The sequence below is a fragment of the Symphodus melops genome (genome assembly GCF_947650265.1).
Source record: "Symphodus melops genome assembly, chromosome: 3".
Taxonomy (NCBI): domain Eukaryota; kingdom Metazoa; phylum Chordata; class Actinopteri; order Labriformes; family Labridae; genus Symphodus; species Symphodus melops.
This window is the reverse complement of record NC_136693.1, coordinates 24,849,099-24,868,326: the sequence shown is the minus strand read 5'-3', so window position 1 is coordinate 24,868,326 and position 19,228 is coordinate 24,849,099. Positions and strand designations below refer to the sequence as shown.

The window sequence follows — 19,228 nt, the reverse complement described above, 5'->3', positions numbered from 1 at the left end:
AGAGGTTGTTTTTTTTTACTTTACTGATATTAAATGGGGTTTTTTCTACATTGAACAAACTGGAGTTTGTGTAATGCTGATTCCTCTCCTCTTTTGACAGTTATAGTGAAGGGAACTGACTGATTGTACAGTGACAGAGGGCCCCTCCTCTGTGCCCCTCAGGTCCAGATCTACAATTATGTCTTCCCACTTCACACCTTGCTGTTTGACAAAATAAAAAGAAGTAAATCCGGAAGTTATACTTAAAAAATAAAATAACAAAAAATGTGCAAGCTATTACATCATAATGCACCGAACAACAGATTCAGAGAAGAGGGTTTTTTTTATTGGGAATAGAAGTCACCTGTCGGACAAACTCATTTGTTTTTGTTTTTATAAGCTTTTTCAATGCCGGAGATTGCAGTTTGTTTCTAAGATAGTGCTTTATTCTGAAAGTCCAAACCGGAATCAAACGTATCTATTATGGGTAATTGACACCATTGGGCTCTCACCTCGCTCGCGCTGACAGACTCTCCGCGAGCTCGAGGCTCTATGTGACGGCAGTTTCAGACAACCCCTCAGCCCCGCACTCTGGTTCTTACGACTTTCCATTTTTAAAATATCTCGAACCCTCTGAAGTGGTTTGTGTACGTTTGTTTTTTCCTCCCTCCGCTGCATCTGTTTGTGTGATTAACCGAGTTTGAGCCTTCCCTGCGCAGTGCCAAAGTTTGAACTGGATGATTTAAGCTTTAACAGACCAGAGACCTCTGTCAGGAGCACTGAGGTAAGATTACACACCCTGATGGAAAATCCACAACATGATAATGCAATATAAAAAGACATTAAAAATCAACCATATCAATATAAACATGCCTGGTGTTTGTAAGCAGCTCAGTCGGTATCTGTTTGATCCTTTAAATGATATTTATAACTGTTTTAGTGCGTCATAGTTTATTTTATATTGATTTCTCTCTTTTAAATTAAAATTTAGATGTATTTTTTTATACCATGATATCCTTTTATAACACTCTATTTCCACTTTTAAATTATAATATTTATAACTAGGCCCATGTTTTAAAAACTATTTTCCCGTTTTGTGTCAAACTGCAGCAGTGTTATCTTGCACATGGGGCCAATTTATTTCACGTGTTAAAACTTGCATTATTGTTCATCACTGATGCACCCTCATTGTACCAGGGTTATCAAAAATGGCGATGCTTTGATACTTTTTGATACCACGTTTTAAAACGATACACTACATTGTTACGATAATCAATAGTATCAAATCCATAGTGCCAGAGCTTTTCAAATCTGCAGATCTTCACTTGTAATTGTTACCAATTTCATGTGTGAAGGAGAGAAAGCACTGTTTAAAATACACAAACACATTGTCCATGTTTCTGTTGAGTGCAGTAGATTGGCTGCAATTTATCCAAAAAAACAACAACTCAATATTGTGTTACAAGGATTTATGTTTTTCTTCCAAAACAGATAATATTGTAGAATATCGCTAAAAGTCTGATATTATGACAGCCCTCTTGCCATGCATTGTGTCATATTCCCCCTCATAATCCCACATGTTATTGAGATATACTGCTCGGTTTAAAAGGCAGACATCAGAAGAACGAGGCAGAGTTCATACATCCTCTTTGCTCATTTCACAGATCTATGTTGTGGTTTCCTGACTGCGCTCATGTGCAAATCAAAAGATTTCACTCAATTAAAGAAAAAAAAACAAATAGTGTGAAATGGCCTCAAGAAAAACAAGCATTTAACACGCATGTCACCCAACTCATGTGGACCATACAGGCACTTGAAAAAAGATCATTAGGGGTTTTTTTTAAAGGTTCAAGCCTTGAAATGCAAATGTATGACTGTGTGAGTCATAAGGCAACAAATGGCCTATACATTTTTCATAATGAGAAAGAGAAAGCCCCCGATGACAGACTCAACCTCGTGACCTTAAAGTCTACCTATACGGCCACACTGGGGGTGATTGAAGCTCAATAATGTGCAGGCTCTTGTCTGTGCATGTGTGTGCTGTGTTATTGATTTATTCAGAGCCCCAAAGGAAATATCTGCAGCATTCCACCTGCTCCTCCAATTTCCTCACAAAGAACGCCAACATACAGATAAAGGGAGACGGTACAAGCTGCATCACTGTGGTGCTTTCACAAAGAATGCAAGGTCCTAACAGTAATGTAGCCCAGGGAAAATTCCTCTGATGCCACATTACATCTAGTCTTCCACTTGAAACCTCTCTGTGTCGATGTCTTTGAAGCTCGTTCTCGCTTCGACGCGCCTCTGTCTGGGTTTTTTTTAAAAAAATGTAATGTGGTGTCTGCGTTGCTTGTTGTGACGAAGTGACAACTCCAAGTTGTGTGTGTGGGAATTCATTTTGATAAGATGTTAGTCACACTTTCGTAAGATTTCTCACGCTGTAAACCTGTCTTTTTCACACAAACAATCAACGCATCAGATGGCGTGCCAGTCGCTTCTTGTTTTGTGACTAAAGAAAACAAACTCAAATCTTATCTCTTAGACACGTTGGCAGCAGCGCAAAACATTGTGGCGAGGTACAATCTTCCCATGGCAAAAAAATCCAAGAAAAAAAAAGGAACAACTCTCCTTCTTTGAATCCCCTGACCTGACTGATGTACTGATGTACTGTGCTGTATCTAACATCACAGTGTTGATTCCTTTTTCTTTGAGCTTTTATCACAATATATGAACTTTATGAATCTTTCTCCAGGATAATTAGTCATCCTTTTTTTACCCTCCATAGCCTGTCTGTGAGTTTGGCTGATTGTTCTGCATGGAGTGTAAGATGTATGTTTGTGTCTGTATGTCTCTGAATCCCGTCTCTTAAACAGCCTCCAAAGCAGCCAGCGATCTTTGACCCTTATTCAAGCTGGCTGTCTCTTCAGCTCTGAGGCCTGACAACAAAGAGCCGCTTTTGTTCTTTGGATTACTCTTCCATGCACATTCTTTGCTTCGTCACTCGGCTGCTTGCAGAGGAGCAGGGTGAGCGCAGACTGAGAACTGTTGCAGGACAAAATCCAAACCCTAATGAAAAGAAAAGGAAGCGATCTGCGAGTGTGGTGGTGAGATGGTGACGTCCACTTCTCGGCTTCTGTCGTGAGCCAAAGTGTGCCATGCAACCACAACAAAAAACACTTCTTTTTTTTTTTTTCAAGAGAAATTGTAACACAAAAGGTGCAGCAGTCTGAAAGGCATTTTAAAAGAATGCACAGTCAAATCTGACAGCTACTGTCAAATAATTAACAGTATTGATGTTTGCTGGATTTGTTTTTCCTCACATTACGAACAGTTACTCAGTCTTTCCGTCCTCCACTGCTTCAGGTCTGTGGCTATTCTGAACACAAGAAGCATTTCAAAGAAATGTCTTTTTTATAATAAGAAAATGTTATCTGCAGTGGTAGCTGTCAGCCTTTCATTTGTATCTGCTGCTACAGCGTAAAACGCATGCGTTTGTCTGGAGGTAAATGCTCGTTTTATTTCCTGACCTTGTGGCCAGCAGTGTTAATTAACAGCTAACCTCATAGCACCACATTGTTCACCATTGTGTTCCCTCAGCTGGTCTGGTGGTTGTGTAGTTTATATTTAGTGCACGGGCCGTGGTCCTGGTTACGGCAGCTTTTCCTATGTTCTCTTTTGTCCTGGTGTTTCCTGTCTCTCTTCTGCTGTCCTGTCTTATAAGAGCAAAACAAATGCCCCAAATATGCTTTTAAGAAACAAATGTATGAATTGAGATTGAGTGAATTGATTTGAGTATTGAACATTGTGTGATTGGACAGAAGCCTGAATGAGTCAGATAGCTCAGTTTAACTGAATAATAAATCATGAATAATGGTGTTTACAGTCATCTTTTTGTGCATTAATTATGGCAGAGATTAAAATGTGAAGAGATCAAAATAGTTAGTATATAATCTACATTGAACGGTAGCCCAGCCAGTGGTTGTTGAGATATTTCATAACCCCCCCCCCTCACCCCAACAACCCAGGGGATCATGTTTTTACCAAATCTTTCTTATCTCCTTACCATAACTTTCCTCATTGTTTTGGCTGCCTCTCTGTGTGTGTGTGACGTCACTCTCGACTTGTGAAGATGATTAATTTAGAGGTGCTCGTTCGAGTGCGACGGGGTGAGTCACACCTCTGTGAGATGCAGAGATGGGAAGGCGTAAGGGAAATTTTACTGGAAAGCACGAAGCGACAGAGTGCTAGGTCAGGGGGCCGGTCTTGTTCACACATGAGTGGGCTGCTGGAGGTGTGTGTGTGTGTGTGTGTGTGTGTGTGTGTGTGTGTGTGTGTGTTTGAGTGACGAGCGCAGCAGAGCAACAAGTTTCAGGAGTGTGGGTTCAATACGGAACAAAATGAGAAATGCTAAGTCTACAGTATGAGAGCAGCTTTTCAGTCTGAGTGTCGCACATTCATAAACCACACACACACACACACACACACACAAGCGCAGGGAAGTGAAAGAAAAGGGGAAATTCTTGTGCTGAATTGATGCCTTGGCGCCGTGCAGGGACAAAAGAGAGGGTGTGGGGGCAGAGAGAGCGTTAGTTTACATGTCAGCGAGCGAGAAGGTGGAGTAAGAGAGTAAATATTGTCCTGTTGACAAGCCCCTCTCAAAGGATATTTCATGTTTTAGTTCATGTACATACACACAATGCAACTTTCTTTGTGCAGAATATTCTGCATTGTAAGAGCAGGTTTGTAGAGAACTGAGCTCTCCACTGTGTGTGGACACTCGTAGCTGTCTGCGGGTGGAACGACACTGCCCTCAGTGCAACTACAAGTCTTCTTTATCAATGAAACGCTTATAGTAAAAGAGCCCATAATGAAGGCATAGTGGTGGATCTGGCCGAGGCAAACGTGAGTCACACATTAGTGCCCGGCTTGATCGTGAACATGCCATCAGTGTGATGCTGAATGACAAGAATCAGATGTTTGTGTCATTGTTTCACCCCAACACATGACAATGCTTCATGACACTCAAGACATCAGTTTCAAAACTGAAGTTTCACAGAGTCTGAGAGTCTGAGAAGGAAACATTCAAATTTGCTTTGAAGTTAAAAGCGACAAGCAAAGGTTTCGGCACACACAGTGGATGTTGACCCTGTCTTTACGCCTGCCTGAGCCGCAGTTTAAGCACAGGGCATTTTTCATATTGAAAATGTGCAGTAAGCTGCTGCTTTATCTGTATTGAGTCATACTGGTGTGGTAGAAGTCTCCAGTCTGTGTGAGATGATGGAATTTATTCAGTAGACGTCTGATTCTTTAGTCACATGATGAAAAACATCGAGCATCAAACATCACAACCAAAGCGGCCCATGATGACAAAGATCAAGTGGCTTCACTGAAAGTCAAATAGAAGAACAAAAAAACATGTAAATCCCATGATTCATTGATTCATACACACAGTCTGTTAGTGTGAGAGCGGAACATAAAGCCACATTGCACAGCCTCTTCTGCTCGGCTCCAGAGCTCATGATGCAGCCACAGCATGTTCTTGCACGTCCCAACATCACAGACCACCACCAACATGTTTTTACAGCTCTGTCTGAACGGATGAAGGCTTCTTGATTTTGATGCAACGTTGCAAAAAAAATCTATAATCAATGCTTACGTTTAAAAAAAAAACCTAAAAAAACCCAAAAAACCTTGCATCAAATGATCACCTTTTCATATAATAACCGCAATAGGACCCGGTCACATGCTCTTCATCTGCTCCACGAGAGGCGGGTGCATTCAATTCCTTTTGTCAAAACCACAATGTAGGCACATTTAAACACCTTTTCGTTATGCTGCTCTTGAATTATCAAAAAAGGGAAGTTACAAAACCACAAAGCAGCCAAGTCATGCTGATTGAAATAAACCCAGGATGCATTTTCACATGAGCTTTGGCTGTGTAAACCGAAGTGAGAGTGGTGTGAATCCTCTTATTTCTGTCTGATGTCTCTTTTTGAGCTACTGGATAAATATCTAGTAGATATTAATAACTGTAGCTCTTAAGTTTAGGGGTCACTTATAATGCTGAATACACTTCAATGTGTGTTTTCTAACACTAGTATGTGTCCATAGTCTGTTCTGAAAAATGTCCATCCTCTTTGTCTTTTGCCTGGTCCACCAAAGACTACTGACTCAAACAACTGAGCCACAGCCGCTCCTCACGACTGAAAAACACTTCTTTAATTTAATTTAATTTAATCTTATATACTGTATCAATCCCTGAGGGGGAATTCTGGTTCAAGTAAGAAATATAAAATAGTGCCACAACATGGTACACACGAAAAGGGAATTAGAAGTCAAGGCGGCACACCAACAGGAACATGTAGTTAAAGAGTTAAAAAATAAGTGAACATTTTAAAGACTAATACAAATGAAAATAGTAGAGCTAATTAAAGCACTGAAAATAGTGATTAAAACGAGTAGTTAAATAATATATATTTGAAAAGTTACAGTATGAAACGGTGACATGTAAGTTAAAGAGTTATATGTCTGCCTTCAGATAGAAGTGTCGGGCAGGCTGCTTGAGTAGCCTTTCGGTTGGTCATCTCTCCTGCATCATCGACCATGCATGAGCAGTCAGTGATGAAAGACTTCGGATGAAGAAGTGTATTCATTCTGTTCCTCAGTTATCCATACACACAAACAACAGGATGTTGCTCTCCAAGCTGACAGCACGCCGTGTTAAATCTCTCCTTGTTTGTGTTTGTTTATCGGTGTGTCTCGGAGAGTTGCTGTGGTCGTCAGAGGCACAAATCCCTCTTCAGTGTCAGGTGTGTGTTTCAGTGCACGTTGTTAAAAATAGCCAGCTGACCCCGCAGGCTGTGCAGACTGACCTTATTCTCTGCTTCTTTGTCTGGCTTTTTCTTTCCGTGAGTCTTTTTTTTTTTTTTTTTTTTCCTGCGCTGTCTGTGGTTCACCTGGTTCCTGTCTGTCTTCATAGGTTGAAAACATAACTGTGACAGCTTCATTTCCCACTCAAAGATTAGCATCTGCGTCTTCATGTACACACTCCTCATGTAGTCACACACACACATACATACACACACACATACAAAATATTTACTGACTGTGTACTTGTATATTTCACTTTCTGGTTCAGCTTGTAGTTAAATGTCTTCAGTCTTTGTGGTGAAATCTGTCTGGTATGAGTTGCTGTCTTTGGAAGGTTGCAGAACCATACTCGTCACGTATGTGTGGTTTAGAGACACGTCTATGTGATTCTCAGTAAATCCATCCGCCATCTACACAACACATCTCTATGATGGGAAATATCCAGGAAAATGTCTTGTATACTTCCATACAACATGTCTTTGGAGAACAAGAAACTCAGGTTGCACAAAGAAAAAGTGAAGAGTGAAATGTCGGTGTGTGAATATATGTGTGCGTCAGTTAAAGGAAAAGACTGTTTCCATTGATAACAGCACAGAAAGGTCCCTGTGTGTATTTTGGGCCTGAACTCATTTGTATGCATTGATAGCAGAGTGTAGATAACAAAGCAGACGTGTGGATTAGAATAGTATCATTACAAAAACGTATTATGTCAAACCTGTGCTAACTCCAGATAAGGACTTATTGTTTGATTTAGGGTTTTTTTTTGTTTTTGTGTGCTCAAAATGTGTTTTTATAACTCAATTTATAACTGAGTTTTTATAAGGTTGCCGAGCTGCACATGCACGCAATTCTTTTCATTGAACCCTCTACATTATGAGCTGCAAGTTTCAGAGGCGTTTTGCTGACTGTATCCCCTCCCGTGCAAAACTACGGCATGTGTGCCTTCCTCTTTTTTCAAATTCATTTCACTTTCTTTTACAGCTGTCACTGATGGAACCCCGACTGACACGTTATATGATGGTGTTCTTCATTCTGATCATCTTCCTCGCTAAAGGTAAAAAAAAAAAAAAATCTTTAAATGGGTGACTCCTTTAGCTGCACATTCACTCTCACTCTGGCATTCATATACAATATACTGTAGCTCTACTTTGCCTGTTTGTCTATGATTTAATATGCGGCAGGCTTTAAGTACAGTACAGGAATCCTAAAAAGCTAAATGATAAGGTTTTGTATTTCCTGTGTGAGGTCAATGATTTGTGCTCTTTGCTTTTAAACACCGCTCACATTTAAGCTGCTATGCACATGAAAACCTGGGAGCGTTTCATTTTTATTAAATTAAGTTGTTCTGCATCGAATGCATCCGTCACCAGACACTCACAAAACAAAACAGACTCTCTGATAGGGCTTTCACACTTGCAGAAAACTCCAGGAAAACTGAGCGGTAAGTGTGAACACAAACAGCGACGTCTTTCACGCAGACTCGAGATGCTGCCAGACGTTTTTCCTGCAGCGAGTCTGAGAGTGCGACTGGAGTCAGTGCAGTGTCTGCACACGAGCGAGTGGATCGCTGCACACGTATTTAAATAAGCTGCATTAGGTTATTGTTCACTCGTATGTTGTTCTCTGCTCTTTTGTTGATATTGTGATTCCGTCGCGTTGCATTGATATAAATGCAAATATTCTCATCGTAGCATCGGATAGCAGACTCTCTTACTTTGTTCTCCACTCTCCAAATCGGGGTTTTGGGGGGTTTTTTGTACGTCTTATTTCCGGATAGCCCTCTCCCATCTTTCCCATCAGGGATAGTCTCCAGCTGTCACATGCAAACGTGAACAGAGTTCCAGTGAGAATCAGTGAGACACCCTAACCCTCATTCTTTGAAATATCAAGAAAGTTCAGGTCCTCATTTCTGTTCCTCTGTTATCTTTAGCTTTGGTTATTACAACATGTTGGCGTGTGTCACTCTACTTTCATTTTCTTTTCTCATGTAAGAAAGAGACAGATGATTGTGTGGCTCACATAATGTCAGTGGTTACCTTCGCACTGATTTTTGATCAGGTTTGTTGCTTAGTTTAGGGGGAGGTGTGGTCAGAACTTTCTCGTCTTTTGTTCCTTTTGGCCGTGGGCTCGGTCTTGGTGTAAGCGTAACTGTTGATATCATTTGTTCATAAATTCTATTGAGACACAAGCACATTTGTATCAACAATCTTTTTTTCACATTCTCAGTTTTTTAAAAGGCTTGTTGATTTCCCTTTTAAATCAATGAAACATTTCAAAGTAGTATTGACAACTTTAAGCTCTCATAAGGATCCATCATAATTACGCATTTTAAATGACTAATCCAACATGACGCCATGATTTATAGGGGCGGGCCTAATTTTTCTTCTTTAGGTTCCGCCGAAATATACGAGGACTTGAAATTCTGTGGCACCTGGCGCCATGGCGGCGGCCCCCTGAGCCTGAACCTGAACCTTTCCAGAGGCTGTGATGGGATCCTAATCTCAGCCAACATGAACTCTCTGTCCATCGATGGGCAGATCACGGCCCTGTGCACACACTCTCAAGTCATCCGCCTTGATCAAGCTGGTTCAGAGTTGGAAACCTCCTTCTGCCTGTACTGGGAGCCTCTACAGGACCAGCTCAAGCTGCAGGTAAACCAGACGGAGAGGAAGGGGAAAGATTAGTATCTGATTAGTAATATTGCTTTTTTTTGACTGTGGTAGGACCTTTCCTTCCACGCTGAACAAAGTTTTAGTCTGTTTGTGAAAATAAAATTGAAAAGATTGTTTTAATTATAGTTTTTTTTTTTTAGTTTGTCCATTTAGTAAAAAGAAAAACATACATCCTATCCTGCAGTTTTGCTTCCGAAATTGAAATGCTTCTGTGCTTTTACTGTTCACGAAATGAGTAAGACTCAATTATACTAACATGTGAAAGGCATAAACCACAACACAGTCAGCGTGTCAGGTGTAGCTTCGTTTCCTTCTTCTTAAAAAGAGTCTGATCTTTTTCATGTTGATGTACAGTTCGGGGAAAAAACCTTCGCTCCATGCCCGCCTGCCAGCCCGTGGGTCTCGTGCTGCAGTGACCTGTCTAATGGCCCCAAATCACCTGAAGCAGTGTACGGGATCCTCAATGGAACGATAATAACTGATGTCGTCAGCGACAAAGTGCATGAAGCCTACAAGTTCAACGGGACGCCCAACGCCTGCAGTAAGAGAGAATGAATGCTATCAAAACATCCGATCAGTGAATGAATTTGTATGCGTTTTTACAATAAAAGACAGTTTTAGAGTCAGCTGTGTTCTTTTTTTATTTTGCAGATACGTTGCACGATGCAGTGAACCACGGATCCGCTGAAGTCATCTTGTAATTTCCTCTTCTTTTTTTTCTCACATTTGCTTTGAAAGCATACAGTAACACAGTGTTTTGGTTAACACCCCTTTCATGTGCTGCTTTCTTGATTGCTAAGCTTGTTGATGAGAAGTTTGGTGTTATTAACTTTGACAACAAACAGGAAGCTGAGCTGTACAACCCCAGTCTTCACTCTAAACCCTTCCCTACACATACCCAAACGGTTTGACACAAAGAATGGGGCGCTTTTATCTTAATTAGTTGAAAGGAAGAATGCTGCACCACCAGTGTTTTTTACATTTCAGCCTTATTAGATTTTAGCAAGCAATCACTATCAGTAAAGTCTGATGTAAACTCCTGCCAGAGTTGTTAAGAAAACTCAAACATCTCTGCAATTGAATTCAGTGATCAGCCGCGTCGCTGTCACTTACAAATGAAAGTATTTGTTTTGTATTTTCTGCATGCTTGCTTTGTTTACAATCGTAGGTGGTGTTTCATATGTGACAGATTTTTCTGTGAACTCCCACAGGAAAGTCTGCAGACATAGACACAAAGGAGCTGCAAATTGTTGTTGAAAAGTCAGAATCAGAGGACAAGTACAGTTCACACACTTAGGCGGATAACGCTTTGTGAAAGTCTTTGTGTATAAACATTGGAATTTGTCCATCATTAGTGCTTTGGTGCAAAAGCAACCATCCTTGTTGAAAAAAGCAATTTAAGTGTTTTATTTTAATAATCCGATGATGGTGTGTGTTAATGTTTGTGCAGTACTGAAGACAAAGACAAGGGGAGCACCGCTGAAGTCGAGATGAAGAAGAATTTTCTAGGCTTCAACATCACATCGCCTGTAAGTCGACCAAGAAATATATAGAAAACGAAGTTCAAGGTTAACATCGCCTGATAAAATACTCAGATTGTCCGTTTTTTATCAACTGATAGGTTAAAAGTTACATTTTGCTAAATAACCTACATGGCTCCATTTAGTCGCTGTGGCGTGGCTTTTATCAACAAGTGTACAATGATTCATGACCAATTCGTAGGTTGTCCTTTCAAAACATTTTCTCTCATGCGTTGACTAGTCTGCACAGTCCACATCAGCGGGATTGTGACCACACTGGTTTACTTTGTGTCACATTTTAGCTTCATCTAGCAAAAAGCATTTCCTCTCAGAGACAAATGGAAACGCTTCAATGTGTTCTGCTGTTAAACCTGCAAGAGAAGTGTCGAAGACAGCTTCTTCATCATGTTTTAATGAACACCTTATTGAAATGTCTTGGAAAACCATTTGCAATACCAGACATGATGATTTAATACAAAAATATATTTTTTTACATTTAACAGGCTAAATAATTGAGATATGTGTAATAAACGTCCACACAAATTCATGAAAAGTCTAATTGCTGGACAAAAAGCATCCGCATTTTTTAAATTTATTTTCAGGACAAATCCTGTCAAAAACATCAGTATTAGCATGCTAATTCATACCTGTTCTCCATAAGCAGTTCACAAACACAGACAGCTTAATAGTGAAGAATAAAGAGATCATAGTACAGTATGTAGTACACAGGAAGTCAAAATGAATGTATGGGTCAACATGTTGAGTTTAAAAGTAATAATTCTGTGCAATAAGGCTCCAGCTAGTAGCCAGCTTCACTCTTCTTGCTCTGTCTCTGAGTCCATTTTTAATCAGCTTTACAACAGCTTTTTAAACCAGTAAATGAGTAACTGTGTTAACATTTTCATTTAGGGTAGGGCAGTGGTGACTAAGCTCAGAAAATAGGTGATAGGTCAGCCACATGAAAGTGAATGATAGTAGTGATTTACAGACAAGTAGAGGATGCACTTTGAGAGCTGATATTTGCCCTCCTTACTTTCCTTAAAATAGAGCAATTTGTGTACGAACCCAGCAATCCACATGCAGGTCTACTAATTACAACTGTGTACAGCCTGAGGTTGTTATGCTACTCACAAGCAGAGCAGCTGAATGGATACAAGATGTGGTGATGCAATTGTCCATTCAGCCTGAGTCAACAGAATAATTACCTGTTCATATGTGACGATTTGATTTTAAAGCTAGTTCTTCCTCTCATCAATTAACTAACTGTTTCTAACTGTACAGTGCCTGACTTTTTCTGCCTCCAGACTACCACAAGCGGTTCTGCAGAGTCCGAAACCACAGTTCAGATCCCATCAGTACTAAAACAAGTCGCAAAAAGTACCAGCAAAGTGTCCTGCACTTTCCTTAAAAACAACTCCATGTTCCAGGTAAGGCTCTGTTTTACTCCACCTTTCCTCTTTTAAATGCAGCATTTCTCCTGACTGATTGATTATGTACAAACGTGCATGCTGGACGAGGGAAAGAGGTGAATGTGTCTCATTTTGTGTGTGGGTTTCAGGAGGATCGAGTGGAAGGCAGGATTCTGAATGTGGTGGAAATCACTGTTGGGAACGACGTCATTGAAAACCTGTCTGAACCAATAAAGATTGGTTTTCATCACGATGTCATACCTGTAAGTTTGCTCGCTCTCTGTGCACTTATTTCGTCATCCATGTGATAAATATTCACTTTGTGGTGTCTAAATATTTGCTTTGAAATTATACAATTAAATCAATTACAGAAAAGTAGCAGAGGATAAACTATTCATGCTGCAAAGGGTCTGAAATTCAGTTTTTTTCTCTCACCTGTTTTTGTTTTTATATTTCTGAAAATAATTGCTCACTCAGTTATGTGTCTGCGGTTTATGACATCTATGTAGAAAGCTTTGGAAGTGCCATTGAATCAGTGGTGCCTGAGAGTAGAAACACATGCAATAAATCCTATAGCTTAAACTCACCACTGACTTTTACTTCAATGATTACCCAATGAATATAAGAGAAGTCACTAGCCATGGTTAAAGGAGTCCTGAAGTTTTATCCTGGCACACACCACATATAACCAGTATTGAAAAGGTGTTTATTTCATATCATAGCGTTACAGACGATTCATTATTTGGACAAACTTTTCCTGTTAGACATATTTCCCTTGGTGGCCACTTAAGTATGTTTCTTTTTTAAATATTTTTCTCCAACACAAAGATGCAACTCATTTCAAATATCTCTGGTGAACTCGCTTGTAGAACTTGCTGCAGATGCTGTTGTAAAAACAAACAACTCTTTAAGCACACAATGATGTGTGCTTAAAGCTGTCCAAACGTAGAATGCGCAGAAAACAATCAGCTTTAAGGCTTCTTTGTTGTTGTTGTTATGAACTGAATATTTACCTGATCACAGCTGAAATGCATCTTTTGTTTACTTCAGAAAAAGCATTCAAGGAAATGTGTTTCATGGGACACCAAGAAAGGTTAGTGCCCTGTGGAAATAAGCTCATTAACTATGTTATTGTAACATTTAGAGGTTGTTTATTCCATCAGAAGATCATTCTTTTATTGGTCATTTCTTTGTATAGATCCCTCTCAGGTCAATTGGGTGGACAAAGGATGTGTGACCAACAAGCATGGAGCGAAACACACAGAGTGCCACTGTGACCATCTGACTTACTTCACTATACTAGTGGTGAGACGTGAAATCTGGAAAACTATATTCACTGTGTAGTTTGCAGTTACAAAATATAAATACAGATGGTATCACATTTTTGAAAGTGAAGACTCAAGAACAAAAGAAACAAAAATGTAAACATAACAAATCTCCTATTTGGTCCCTGGCAGCAAGTGGAGCCTCGTCCAGTGCGCCATCTACTGGCGCTGACTGCGATTACATCTCTGGGTTGTGCCGTGTCTTTGATCAGCTGCATTGCTCTCATCATTTATCTCTACAGGAAGAGGTAGGGCCTCTTTTTGATAGTATATATTAATTTAGAGAAAAGATGAACGTTTTTTAACCCTTCAGTTACCAACTTTTTCCCTCCCTCCTTCAGGAGGCGGGGTAAGGAGCAGTCCATTGTCATCCACCAGGGCTTAGCGATTTCTCTGGCCCTCCTCAACCTGTTCTTCTTCTTCACTGGGGTCCTGGCCAACGTGGGAGGGGAGTATCTGTGTACCTGGTTGGGGGCAGGTCTCCACTACTCCCTGCTTAGCTCTTTTAGCTGGATGACCATTGAAGTTTTTCACACCTTCTTGTTGGTCAAGATTGTTTTTAGCCCCTCCCGAAAGCCGTATGTGTGGAACCTAGTTGGCTTTGGTGAGTGTGTTAAGTAACATTTCCTAAAGGATCTTAATCGGTTTGGTTTCTTATTTTGCAAAGAGGAAATTAACCTTCTTCCTCTTTTCCAGCTCTTCCTTGTATTCCTGTTTTGATCCTGATTGCAGTCGGTGACATTTATGGGCTGAGAGAGGTGGCGCAAATTGAGGATGAATCAGCTCCTTATAAGATGTAAGCAATATTATTTGGACAAATATTTGCTGTAAATATGTATTGGCAGTGATTCCTGGATATTTATCTTAAACCTTTGACATTTCAGGGGACCTTAGGGTTGACATTTTCAATAACAGCCTTTCACACGTCTCTCATAGTGAGGCTCTCATAACTCAAGTTAATCTGTTTGGTTTAGGTGAGCATGCAGGAGGGGAGTAGGAGGGGTCTAATGATGGCTGTTTAGGGGTCAGAGGTTCCTGACAAAATGTGTGAGAACCATTTCCACAACTCAAAAGCTGGAGAAAACAAAATGCTGGCAACTAAGGAGAGAAGTAAAGAGTACAAAACAGAGAAATGTCATCACCCCTTTAATTCTGAAGCTTTCTGCTAATATTTGTGGTAAATGGATGCGCTCACACGTGCATACCAACTGGACCACATTGAGGATTCTTCAGGAGTGCAGTGGATGTGTTAACATTTTTTCCTACCCCTCAATTCCACCAGTCATGTTCGCTCCGTCTCCGCTCTATTACGGCAGCGGAGCCGATCACAGGTTTTCACTTCAATGTGTTTGCTTCAGTTTACCACAGAAAAAAACAAGGGGGGAGTGAAGTCACACAACAAAACAACCTTAAAACATACAAATCATTTTCAAAATAAAACACTGGGTTGGGAACAATGACCTTCTGTATGCATTTTTGTTAATGTGTTTATATGGATTTTATACATGCTGTTTTAAAAATAATCTATAACTTCCCTGGAAATTCTTTTGTCTGGGCACTCCGGCTGTCTGTCTGTCCTGCTCCATGCTGCACACTGAGAACGCAGCCTGTAGGGGTTGACAGGCGAGGGTGCATGTAGCAGTTTCAGAACTGGTGGACACGCTGTGCACATACACTGATGGTTCTATCCATTTAATAAATTTGGTACTTTGTATGTGTTTTGGTATTCCAATCCTCACTGACTGTATTCTATGATTTCAGGTGCTGGATGATAAATAACCCCAGGGCCTTGCTAGCCCACTACTTCACCAATATGACAGTCCTTGTAATCCTGGTGGCCTCGGGCTTTGTGATGCTGCTCTTGGTCTACAGGCAGATCCGCACCAGGAATGAATGGAGGCAGAGCCGAGTGGCTTTCCTCAGCATCTGGGGCCTCAGCTGCCTCTTTGGGACAACATGGGGTCTGACTTTCCTGGACTTTGGACCACTCTCTGATTTTGTTCTTTTCCTCTCCTGCATCCTCAACTCTTTTCAAGGTCTGTGCCTGTTGGGTTATGTTCCAGTTTGACACATTTGGACTTCATAATGCAGTTTGCATTGTGTTGTTATTCGTTTGCCCTACTTAGCTGCAACTTTAATGAACGGTTTTAACAACAAAGTCGGACTTTGGAGAAAGTTATTTTCACTGTTGCCTCAGATAATGTAACAGGGATGAAATGATATCTTGTCTTGATAGTTGTCGTAGAATAACTGTAAGTCCACATATCTTACTGCTAAATTCCACCAGATGTGCGTTTCTTCCGTCTCTGCTCCGTTACTGCAGCAGAGCTGATAAGTTTTTACTTGAGTCAAAGTGTCTTCTTCCGCTGTCTCTCCGCTGCGCTGAGTCTAAGCTCCGTCCCAACTCCAGCAGTCCAGAGTTCTCTGCCGCATCACTTAACTTCAGGGCAGATTTAACAGGACAGGAAGTCAGCGATACAGAAACAACATTCAAAAATCTGTTTGTTTGTGTCCAGAATGCAACACTTTGTTTTGACGGTTAGGAAAACTGACCTTATGTGTGGTTGTTGTGTTTGTAAGAGTTTTACACCATTTTATAACACACTGGGACTTCAGCTTTCAGGCTGTGGTGCTACGTGCTGCGCTCAGGAGAACGCAGCCTGGGTGTTGACGGACAAGGGGGGGTGTCACATTTCCATCACAGAATGGAGCTGGCACAAATCTGGTGGAAGTTTTGGGTTATTGTAAAAAAGAGACTTCTAGAGCTTAAAAAAAAAAAAAAATAAAGGCAGTAACTTCTCACAAATTGCATTGACATAAAACAACTGATATCAGATCAGAGGGTATGTTCAGAGAATAAACACTCACTACATCAGGCTGAAAGTAAGACCCTGAATATGTCCCTGACGTTTTCTTATTGTCACAGTTATCGAGATAAAGGTACATACATTTATCACAATAATGAGTAATTATGTCTTGGTTCTGGTCTCCCCCTAGGGTTCCTGCTGATGCTGCGGTTCTACATGCTGGACTGGATGAGGAAACAGGCTGGTGACTCTGCTTTAGGCAGCACCAGCACAGGATCTACTAGACAACACATGCTACAGACCCAGGAGAAAAGCTAGACAGACTTGAATCTCTATTTGCAGATTTTGCATTTAAAAAAGTAGAACCCACTGGCTTTAGCATGGGATCACATTTGTTGTCTGAGAATATGAACCAATGAGGTATCAGCAGACTTTGGCGTATGCAGGAAACGGTATGTAAGGGAAACCAGCAGTACTTCGCCCTCTAGAGAGATTTCTGTATGTGAATGCTGCTGTCAATCTGCTCTCGATCAAAATGTTCCTCAAGCAAGGAATCTGCTTGACGCTGTGTTGCTGAAGCCAGTGAGTGTTTAGATTTCTCCGACTTTCTGGAATGTGTCAGATACAGGATGTATGCTCAATCCGACGTTCATTCAACAAACAAACAACAAACGCTGTCTTCTCCTCTTGCAAATCTACATAATGATACTGTTATTTTATTTTATTTTTTGCAAATGAAAGACCCTTTAGTTGCAACTAGATGGCAGGAAAATGGGTTTCTTTATTGGTTGATACCGATGACCTAACAAGAGAGTAGCGTTTTTATGACTACTTATTTACAGTTGAAGTGAAACTCAACAGAAAAAGTTGAACAGGTTCATCTTAAGGGGATGTAATGAACCATCAACGTATCAATGTATTTTACTTTGCAGACATATTTGGGGAGGGGCGCATTTTGATTCATTTGTAATCTTGTACTGTACTTGGACTGTAAACAATGTATTGAGAAGGAAGTCTTATAACTTTCAGCACAGACTGCCGGCTACACCAGAATACGGAGAAGTTGTCCATCATTCACGGATGCACAAGTGCTTTTCCGATGGTAGCTGATGGGTTCCATTGAAAGGAAGCTGCAGTAGTTAAGCTGAAGTAAATACTGTGACGGAATGGAGCGGATGTTGTTCTGCTGATTATGACAGTAGATTCGCCATTTTCGTCTTGTGCTGTGCAGACACAATAGTTGCTTGGCAGTCCGAGGTTTTGGTACTTCCTCATTATTTTCAAGATTATAAGTGATCTCACGACGATGACAGACAAGATGTTAATGTTTTCAGAGCTGTAGATGGTACTCAGAAGTTTTGATATGAGCCTGGAGATTGAGATAATAGTATGAACATCTTGCAGAAAGTGTTTTATCAATCCTTCCCAATTTGCTGTCAGAAGAGGTTAAAAAACTTGATACTTTTCGTTTCTTTAGTAGAATAAAGAAGAAAAGACACCTTCACTCAGGAGTTTGTAATACAGGCCAGGAGCTTGTTCAAAAAAAAAAAAAAAACTAGACTGGCTCTAGCGACTAGACTGGGTCTAGTTATAGAAGGAATTTTAAACCATAGAGATTTTAAACTATAAGCTGGGAATACAGATATTGATTTCCAGACAGGAACAGAGAGAAATGTACATAAATGTCCTGTATATAGTTATTGAATTTCTGAGCCTTACATAAGCTTTGATCTTTTCCATTTTGTACTGTGCAAGCCTTTGTTTTAGAGCCATCGTCTTGTTAAGTAGCACTTTAGAGTAATACATGTACTTATAGAACATTAACATGTTGTATTTTACATTGTAGAGATTTCAGGTAAAACTTCAAGCATCATAAGAAAAAATGTTCATGTTAAATGACACAAGGACAACTTTTTCCAGATAAAATTTAAACCTTTCATTAAAAAAAATAAAAAACTGTAACAAAAGAATTAGTCATTATGTCCTCATCCTCAAAATGGACCAAAATGAAATTTCAATGCTTAGCTAAAATAAATGGACGTTTCAGTGGTCTAATGTACTCTTTTTAAATGCCTGCTTTTATTATTTTATCTGTAGCAGACCCATGACAGCTTTTCAGTCACTGTGAGATTTGCACTTTTTTTATTTTCTAAAGAGATATTTTACGTCCCTGAAACTATTTTGTATATTTGATTTTTGTGTGTATGTATATAGAGCTTGAATAAAAGGTCTTTTGATTATAAAGTAACAAGGACTTTGAGTTTGTTCATTGTGAGAGCATGGCTGCAAAGTAAGCACATTGGAGGCTGGTTGTTTTCCTGCTCAGTTGTCCCTCCTTCTTTTCGCTGCCCATGTGTTTCCTCCCTGGAGGTTTCAAAGTTGTTCTCTTCATTTGCTGCGTGTTTGCCAACAAAATTCTCACTGTCTCTTCCCCACACAACCTTTTTATTTCTTTACATAACCATCACTCACCGTGTATTCTGACATGAGCACTATTAAACAACTTAAAGGTCCCATATTCTGCCCTTTGTGGGGTTCATGTATCTAATTTATGTGCCTACTAAAGTAGGTTCACTGTTGGTAATTACTTTATATTCACCATTTCCACAACAACTTTCTCTGCTTAAACACTGCCCCCAGTGGTAT

At 40.2% G+C, this 19,228-nt stretch overlaps 1 protein-coding gene across 1 annotated transcript; it reads left to right on the top strand.

Annotated features, from left to right (window-relative positions):
• The first annotated feature begins 490 nt into the window (after nt 1-490).
• adgrg1 (adhesion G protein-coupled receptor G1) lies at nt 491-18,833 on the top strand. Its single transcript, XM_079339783.1, has 15 exons — nt 491-763; nt 7,831-7,903; nt 9,241-9,500; nt 9,876-10,062; nt 10,173-10,218; nt 10,972-11,050; nt 12,346-12,468; nt 12,600-12,713; nt 13,501-13,543; nt 13,649-13,755; nt 13,908-14,023; nt 14,117-14,379; nt 14,472-14,571; nt 15,537-15,811; nt 16,773-18,833. The coding sequence occupies exons 2-15, from the start codon at nt 7,840-7,842 to the stop codon at nt 16,898-16,900; spliced, it is 1,905 nt and encodes a 634-aa protein (XP_079195909.1). The 5' UTR covers nt 491-763; nt 7,831-7,839; the 3' UTR covers nt 16,901-18,833.
• Nucleotides 18,834-19,228: the final 395 nt, after the last annotated feature.